General features: G+C 44.1%; 1 protein-coding gene across 1 annotated transcript; it reads right to left on the bottom strand.

The window, feature by feature from the left end:
- Positions 1 to 1,385: 1,385 nt before the first annotated feature.
- LOC136991928 (olfactory receptor 4S2-like) lies at positions 1,386 to 2,324 on the bottom strand (the record flags this gene model as incomplete). The annotated part of the gene is made up of 1 exon (XM_067295424.1): positions 1,386 to 2,324. A coding segment is annotated over exon 1 (924 nt), but the record flags the coding sequence as incomplete, so codon positions are not given.
- Between the last annotated feature and the right edge of the window lie 7,003 nt (positions 2,325 to 9,327).

Below are 9,327 nucleotides of genomic sequence, written 5' to 3'. Positions count from 1 at the left end.
GGGAACCAGAGCATTTCTGACATTGTCCCACCGTTTGGTCTGTAGATCTGCCGCTCTCCTGTGCAGGCAACACCTTCTTATCTTGAATCACACTTAAGCCATGTTAAGGTGCAACACAAGTGCAAGCAAGTGTTTATAGGGAACGTGAAGTGAAGGAAGGAAAAAGAAAGTGCTTTAGTTACTTTCAGAGTGCATTACACAGATGTCTTTCTCCCTCACGCAGCTCATTTGCTCTTTTCCTCCCGGCAAGGTAGGAGTCAGAGTCCCGTGGCTCCTCGTGGCTCCTTCGTCCTTGTGGAGAACCTTAGCTGCTACAACTAACCTCCCTGTGGCAGCTGTGACTGGCTCTGAGATGATTTAATCTTCCATCTTCACATTTCTTCTCTTCCCTCCTGCAGCAGTAGCTGTTCCAGCTATTCCCTTGGAATACATGTTTCTTCCTTTGCCTGGGCCTGTAAATGTCCCCTGTTGGGCTAGGAGTTATCCTGCGTACAGGAATTATTCCCAAATAACTCTTTTTTTTCATTGACACATAAAATTGTGCCCCCCAATGCTTTCTTTGCCCCGCAATGCTTTCTTTGGTGGCGACAATTTCCTACAGTGAGCAATTTATCTTTCACTTGGATCTTTGATTCTCTATTAGTCTAAACAGTAAAATGCAAAATCTGAGGCAGAGATGAAGGGCAGAGGGGATGGCTAGGAAGGAGGGCATTAGTGATAGGTGAACTACTGCAGAAAGGCAGAGAGTTGCTGCACTGGAATGGGAAGGGGAGAAGCTTCTCCTCATATCATCTGCATCAGCAAATGACCCAGCCAGCATCTAATACCAGCAGTTTAACTGCTAACCCATGGATTCAGCATATGACAATGCAGTACTCCTAAGAATGCATTTACTCCAAAGAAAAGGGGAAGGAAGCCTTTGGCACAGTTGCTTCCAGCAGCAGGTGACCAACAGCCCTTGCAGACACCTTGGGCCATCGTTTCCTAGCTGAGTAGATTACAGAGTAGATGGAGTTTGTCTGACGGAAAGTTTACACCCGGGAGAGCTCGGACTAATGGGATGCTCTGCCTGGAACACATTTTAATATTTTTGATAGCATTCATTTCTTTATTTGCTGGTGTCTCAGCAGTGCTTGGAAGCCCCAGTCCTGGGCCTGTGCTATTCAAAAAGAGAACATAAAGGGAAGCCCTGCTAGTCACAGAGTTTACAATGCCATTCCAATCAAAACATGAACTTTCAGGGTCTTCCTAATTACTGCAACAGCTAAAACCAAGCTTTTCTTCAAAAGGGAGCTTTCAGTAAATTTTCCAAAATGGAATTATAGTGAGAGAGACTTGATTTTCTCAGCTCCTGAGAAAATGTTACCACAGTTCTACACTTCACCCTTTTCACTCCAGACTTTTCTATTCCACAGTTTTCTCATGGCACTTTTCATCTCCTCATTTCTCAGCGTGTAGATGAGTGGGTTCAGCATGGACGTGATGACAGTGTAAAAGACAGCTACGCTCTTGTCCTCCGAGAGATTGCTGGATGGGCGTATGTAGGTGAATGTGCATGGCCCAAAGAAGAGAATCACCACAGTAATGTGGGACCCACAGGTGGAGAGGGCTTTGTACCGCCCTTCGGATGTTTGCCTTTTCAAGGAAAACAAAATGACAATGTAGGACGTGAGCAGGATGAAGAAAGAGACCAAAGAAATCATTCCACCATTGGCAACGACAATGAGGCCCACAACATAGGTGTCGGTACAGGCCAGTTGCAGTAGGGGATGGACATCACAGAAGTAGTGGTCAATTTTGTTGGGACCGCAAAAAGGGAGGCTAACGGTTATGAGGGTCTGCACCAGGGAGTGCACAAAGCCCCCCACCCATGAACCCATCACCATCCAGCCACACACACGCCTGGTCATGAGGGTGGTGTAGTGCAGGGGTCTGCATATGGCAAAGTAGCGATCATAGGCCATCGCTGTGAGGATGAAGACCTCAGCGCCGCCGAAGAAATGTGCCGCGAATAGCTGTGCCATGCAACCCACAAAGGAAATGGTTTTCTTCTCAACAAGGAAGTCAGCAATCATTTTGGGAGCTGTGACAGAAGAGAGGCAAATATCTGCAATGGACAGGTGGCAGAGAAAGAAATACATGGGGGAGTTCAGACTCTGACTGCTAACTACAGTGACAACGATGAGCAGATTTCCTGCCACAACAACAATATAGAAGAACAAAAACACCACAAAGCATATTTTCTGCACCCCTTGGTTCTTTGAAAGGCCCAGAAGAATGAATTCTTTCACACTGCTTACATTCTCCATGTTGGTCAGTTGGGTGGCAATATGCAATACACGGCTTATACACCTGGGAAAACAAAGACAGACACATGATTCATCAGCATTTTTTTCATTATTAATAACGAGTTCTATATCAGAAGTGGATACAAACCAAGAAAGATATAGCATTAGTATTAAGCTTATGAAGTGTTTAGTTTCTGTCATGTATTTTTTTTTAACGGCTATTTAATTCTCCACAGTACAAAACTTCTGCCATGGCTTTGGTGGCACAGAGATAGGTGCACTCTGTGATATGTTCCTTAATCCTGGTCCTCCAGGATTTTGAAGGACTGCCTCCATGGCTGATAGCCTTCCATGCACTAAGGACAAGGCCAGAGTGTTCACCTTGGGCACTACAAGGCAGATAATGCAGTATATTTACCCTCAGGGTAGACAAAGTCCCTGACAGCAATCTTTGTAAAATGGGTGTCTTTAAGAATACCTGGAAATATTGCTCAGAATGATGATTTGCTTTATAAGTACACATGATCTTTGAATTCTTGTTTAGAAGGGAAATGTACCCACATGCAGAGAAAAGAACTCTCTTGTGTATATACATTTTGAAACGTAAATATGAAATGTCACAGGCTGAAAAATGAGTTCTGGGAAGGTTATCTGTCATGGAGGGGAAAAAAATTGCACATATGACTTAATGTAGTATTTCACATTGTTCTAAATCTCAGCATTGTTTCTATCAGAGGAAGGAAGAATGAAAGACTCTTGTGAGATCTTCTGTCCCAGCATTGTACTGATTTTACCTAGTGTGATTTTTGATATGCTCTGCGTGATGCTTTCAAGGGTTAACTTAGCTTAATGAAGCTAATCTAACTAAACTCCTTCAACAGCCAGTATAAGTCTCTCTATAGGCTGATTCAGAATGACTAAATTAGGGTCCTTTGCAGAACCCCTTTTGGTCCCTGAAAGTAGCGCAGAGCTTTTTGTAATGCCATCCACCTGTTTCAGGTTATGGCTGAGCTCCTTGTCCCTAGGCATTTCTACATCCGTACAGTTTCTCATTCGAGACAAGGTCACATTCCAGCATAAACATGGGACTTCTTTGGTTCACCCTGTATTCCAGCTACAACCCATCGAGCATTACGTGTCACTAATAAATGAGTAGCCCACATCTTTAGAAAGAGTGTAACGTCTCTAGCTTGCCTTTATGCACCCAGACCACCAGAGTTCCTTTGGTCAAAGAAGTCTGGGAACCACCAGATTAAACTCTTCACAGAGAGTTTAAGGTCAGCCAAAAGCAGGCACTCTTTTAATAAAAATATCCACTGTATGGGCTTCCTTCTAGGATCAAAACATTCCCCGTCAGCTGGTGTTAAAATGCACCATTTTAAGTCCTGCAGAATTCCATCACAACCAGGTCTTCTCATTTGTATTCGTGATCTGTGAGCAAATCGGCAGAATGATTCAGTTAAGCCAAGTTATCTACCAACTACTTCAATCTGCAGCATAATCAGAAACTCTCGTGCAGGCACAAAGGGATCAAGCATCCACAGGAAACACTGAAACTGAGAAAAGCCAAGATTACTTTCAAACCCACAAAGTGAAGCCGAGAGAGGAAGTGGGCAAAGTTAGGGACTTTTCCTATGCTTACACTTGTACTTACACTAGATGAAAGTTTTTCAAGCAGAAGGGTAAAATTTACATGGATGGTTCCCCTTCAGATATTTCTACAAGGAAAAGGATCAGTAAGAACAACGGGAGGTCAGTTTCTCCCTCGTCTTACCAGGTCGTGATCCTTTCTACCCCTCTTCCTTCTACTGAGCAACGACGTAGACTTCTCAACAAAATAAATGACAGGGATGAAATGAGCACACCTTTATGGCTGTGCAGTACCCAGTCGAAAAGAAATAGCTGGGCTCCATCCAAGCCAGAGCATCACTGGAAGCATACCACAGCAATCGCAGGGCCATATTTAGGCAGCCGGAAAGGAGTGACCAAGAGAGAAATGGTCAGGGGAAACTGTATGCCTGAATACCAGCAGGTGGCAAATTCCTGAGCTAAAAACAAGGTGTGCATCTACAAAAGGACCGATTCACAATTCAGACAGCTCAACTATGTATCTTTCTTGACAAGGTCCTTTCCATCACCACCAAACTGCATTTAACAAACTACCCATCTGTCTGATCTCATCGCCTTAAGTCATGTAGGCACCTGTACCTAAGCTAGGCATATTACACCTGACCAGTCTACTTGTAGATGTGATGAATCATGTGCTGCCGGTACCCGTTTCTTACTGTTGACTCCAAGAGGATTACTAGAATGACTAATTCAGTAGAGGATTGCCACCAGTTATGGCTTATCTCTTCAAGTGCCTTTGCAGGGGTAGACCTGAGCTATATGACATAATGCAATCAGCTGCAAAATAAAATGAATCTCATGTGTACTCTTAACATCTCAAAAAGGGTGAGAAATTGCACCATCTCCTTACTGCATGCATTCTTCCCTAAAATCTCAGGTGGTTATGGGAAACAAAAGAATAATTTCGAAGCAATCGAATCTGCGGCTGTAGAACTAGCTCTGTATATGATTCTAGCCAAAGATAACTAGAGACAGTTGATAACTTCAGTGGAAGTTTCTTTCTGTATTTTCACATTTGTGCAAGAAGAAAGGAAAAGGAAGAGGAAAGCAAAGCAAAGCGCAGCAAAGCGAGAAGCCAGAGAAGCTGCAAAACTTACCTCGCCTGTGTTTAGAGATCTAATTTTTTGTGCAAGGGCTGTACAACTTTATCTCCTCAACTTCTGTCTCCCCTGGTATGAATGTGTTAGAGCACAGCACCTTAATGAACATAGAATGGCTTCTGGAAAGCTTCCAAAACTTGCTTAGGAGGTGGCTGTTAGTGCATAATCCAATCCCATCTAATGTATTACTTGCTTTCGTGTGTCACAAGTGCATCTTCATGTTTCCTGCCTATGTGAGAAGTGGTTTAATAGGCTGTGTGGATGATGTGACCTGGGTGTGCTGAATGATGCTTTCATACCCCAGCAGCTGCAAAAAGGGTTGAGAAGAAAACCATTTAAGCACCAACCTTTAACCCTCTCCCAGGAAATCTTCCACCTGCAGGGCTCTTGGGGCTGGAGGAGGGAGGGGTGGAGGCTTGGTGAAGGGAAGGCGTGAAAGAAAGGGGCAAAGGAGGAGAATGAGTTCTGTCTCGACTGAAAAGTTTAAGTAAATATATTTTAAAGAAACAGTTGTCAGTCAATGCTTTTCTAATGATATCACAAAGGCATTTCAGGGTTTCTCCATAAGAAATAACAGTCAAAGGAGTAGCCGAATATTCAACTGGACAAGCATATGCATGGAACTATCCAGCTAACGCTTCTCGGAGTTCTTCCTTACTCCAAGCTGATAGTTGTATGGATTTCCCCTGTGTAAAGGGCCATTAGGTCCACTGCTCTGGCTTCCTAGCATTGTGAATGCTAAAACAGTCCATTTGTAATCTAGATATTTTCTCTCCTTTTTTAACTTCTGTGTATTCCAAAAAACATGTAAAAGAGAAATCTTCATTAAAGGAAAAAAAAAGAAAGAAACCTCAAGCTGTAGGAAGAGTCACCATCCTCCAGGGACGGTAAAGAATTCCTATCACAGGAGTCTTTTAAGGACAGCTTGGGCTCATTTCTCTCAGGAGTGGTTACGATGAAGTTTTTATAGGGACAGAAGATGTCCTGGGTGACCTCTTGATGACCCTCCAAGTCCTATCTCACCAGAAATTTCATCACTGGAAATCCAGTGAATAAAGCCTCTTTGCAAGAATTTGCATGTTTTAACAGAGGTCAGTGAATTACCAAGTCAGTCAAAAAATCCTTCATTTACGAATTGGGAAACTGAGGGAGGACGTCACCTATTTAATGCCAATGGAAGTCAGCAAATTTAACCCTGACTTAGTCACTCTAGGCTCTTCTGCAGAAAAAAATGAATGTCTCTGGAGGCAGATGCATCTGATCTACCTCAGAACTGATTTTAGGATGCGATTAGGTGTGAAATAGACATCTAGCTTTTAAACAAAATAACTTAGGGCAGACAAATCTCACTGTCATGATGGGCCCCATCTTTCTTAACCTGAGCAGCTGCAGTCAAAGGTGAAACTAAGAAATGAAACAAACAAAGCAAACAGACATGCTGATTTATATCAGCATATCATCTCAACCAAGGCCCAAGTCAAATTCATCATGGCTCTGAACTCTACTGTGTATTTGTAGCTTATGCCTTACGGATGTCAGGAAAGACATTGTCTCAGCTACTGTCCTTTCCTTTGTTTTGCTGAAATTTCTGGAAATGCGGAATGGCCTGATAACAACATAGTTAGTGTCTCTATCTCCTCTGCACAGAATGCCAGCGATCTACAGAGTGAAAACAGAAATCCTACAATTAATGAGAATAAATACTGGTAAAGAAATGCCTTGGTGAAAACAGTCCCCTAACTTAAATATCCTTTTACTGTCGCCTAGAGTCTTGGGCAGCTTAATGAGGGTTAACAGTAGTCACTACAGGAAACAAGAGTATTGGGTAAGAAGGTAAACAAAGTCTTACAGTCTTTGGGAAAGGAAGAGGACCAACAGATGACAGAAGCCAGAGATCAGGCCAATAGCATCTGGTCTGCTAACCTAGTATGAGTCAGCCTGCCACTTTCTGTACCCAGTGGCACACATGGCAGCAACTTGGCTAGCATCACATTCATGTCCTTTTGTTTCCCTAGCCAAATGGACTACCAGAGGTGACTTAATGCACAAGTCCAAATGAAGAATTGCTGCTACCTCCTGCTGCAAAATAATTCCCCGTAGGGCTGTGCTTAGTGCCAGCAAAGGAGAAAGGTCTTTTCTCCATTTTCATTCCACTTACCTTGGCACCTGGCTCTGGACACCACTATGGCAGCAGGTCATGCTCAGGGGAGCTGTGATTTGGACAAGGAGGGACTGTGCATGGTGAGATGAATGAGGTTTTGCAGCTGGATCGTGAATACTGGCAAGGGGTTTGTTGACAGAGCCATGGTGAATGTGTGTTGTGAATTTGATGATGGGCAGGATGGGGACAAGGCACGGTGTGGAGGGAAGTTGTGAAACTTGAAATGGATGCTACATGGCCAGGGGCTGTCTTCATGGAGTTTGTGAAATCAGAAGTGCCTGAGGTGTGGTGAGGGACTGTGCTGAAAGATCGTATGAAGTGGCAGGTGATACTGTGGGTGCTAAGCTGTGTTGAAAGACCTTGTGACATCAGAAGCGGGCATCGTGTGTTGAAGGGTAACACTAGGAGAGGCTGCAAAATTGTGGCTGCTGAGGTGTCATAAGGCTGGCTACAGAGTTCAAGGAGACCCTACAGTAGAACAGGTAGTGTGAATAGTAGGGGACTATGTATGGTGACAACTTGTGTTGGGAGAGGTTTTGAGGTCAGAAGAGGACACTCGGTAGTGGTGAGTGTGCTAAGGGAGGTTCTGCAGTGACAGTGGACCCTTGGGGAATGAGAAGCTGTGTTGAGGGAGGTTGTGAAATCAGCAGCAGGCATTAGGGAAGAGGACTGACAATTTCTCAATCTGTGTGACCCTGAGCAGCAGTAGGCCATCTTCTGCAAGGTCTGTGAAACTAGAGCTATGCTTCTGCTATTTGATGCAGGCTTTCAGTAATTAGTTTCGTTAAGGAAGTAGACTCAGGTTTTGAATATGCTTTGGAGACAAGAGACCAATCTTACCAAAGTCTTATAAGAGCTATACGAGAACTGTGAGGGACTTTTTCAGCATGCTTTTGCACAGTCTGTGGAAGTCATAGGATGGTTACTTCACTTGCATTATATGGAATGCAAAGTTTTTGATGATTCAGCATATCTCCACAGGGCGTCCATTACAACCAGTATGACAGTACATGACAGTACATGTCAATGGCCCAGGCTGATGCTATTTAACATTATGAAATCTGTTTGAAATGCCTTAGATAGAAAGCTAATCACCTGACATTCCCTGAATGCCCAATGGAGAGAGAGGCGCCTCCAGAGGATATAAACCACCATCGTAGACCCTCTCAATCACTGACAGTAAGAGACAAGCATTCTCAGAGGTGCCATCTGCCACATGTTTGCAATATATTTCTTGTGGTCCAAAAGAAGTCGGTGATAGGATGACTGCCAGGAAATAGGGATCATTTGCAGAATCTTCTGCCCTGAACTAACATTAAGATAGCCAGCCCAGCCTACCATGGAGCATGCCCTCAGCATGTGAGCTATGTTTGTCCTCTGACTTGCTCAGTATCTCTCTGGGAAGATGCCAGGACACAGAGCACTCTAGAAGGTCAGTGGTCATGGCTAAGAAGAATGCGTTCCTCGGGGGCCACCAGCACCCTGTAAAAAAACCACATTTCTGCTTCCCTGGGGACGGTTGAAAGGAGACAGGCAGCCAAGGATGTTAGTGCTGAGTGTGTTCCTCAACATAGTCCATGTACTAGTGGCATGAGGTGCCTGCAAGGGACACCTGCCGCCCTGAGGGCAGCAAACCTGACTCCACTCATCACAAGAGCTCCTAGACACCAGCGTTTGAAATAGTCTTTATTTTCTCATTGATTGCAACATAAGGCACTCAGGGTACTGTTGGTATTTCTGCAATGTGGTTGAGGTCTGGACGAAGGAATCTGTAGGTGCATATGCGTGTTTCAGAGCAGTCCAATTTTCACCACATGCAGAAGAGTCAGAGAAAAACTCTAAAAAGACTTGATTTGCTTCCCTTTCCCAAGCCTCTGCCCTCAGTAGTTATCCCCACCCTTCCTTTCCCACAGCTACCCCCTTCTCAACTCCAAGAGCTCCTACTGCAGTCAACCCTCTTCTCTCCCTCACCTCAGCCTACCTCAAACATCAAACAAAAGTAGCAAACAAAAGTCACAATATCACAAAATAGGTCTAATTTGTCTAATCAAAGACAATTCCTGACTGTAGAGGCAGAGAGAGAGAGACCTTTGCTGCTTCACCACGTGATACCCGAAGTCTGAGTGAGATTTGTCCCTCTGGAGCCAAC

Source organism: Apteryx mantelli, chromosome 4, assembly GCF_036417845.1.
Source record: "Apteryx mantelli isolate bAptMan1 chromosome 4, bAptMan1.hap1, whole genome shotgun sequence".
Taxonomy (NCBI): Eukaryota; Metazoa; Chordata; class Aves; order Apterygiformes; family Apterygidae; genus Apteryx; species Apteryx mantelli.
Note: the sequence above shows the minus strand (reverse complement) of the source record. Positions and strands in the feature narration are given on the sequence as shown.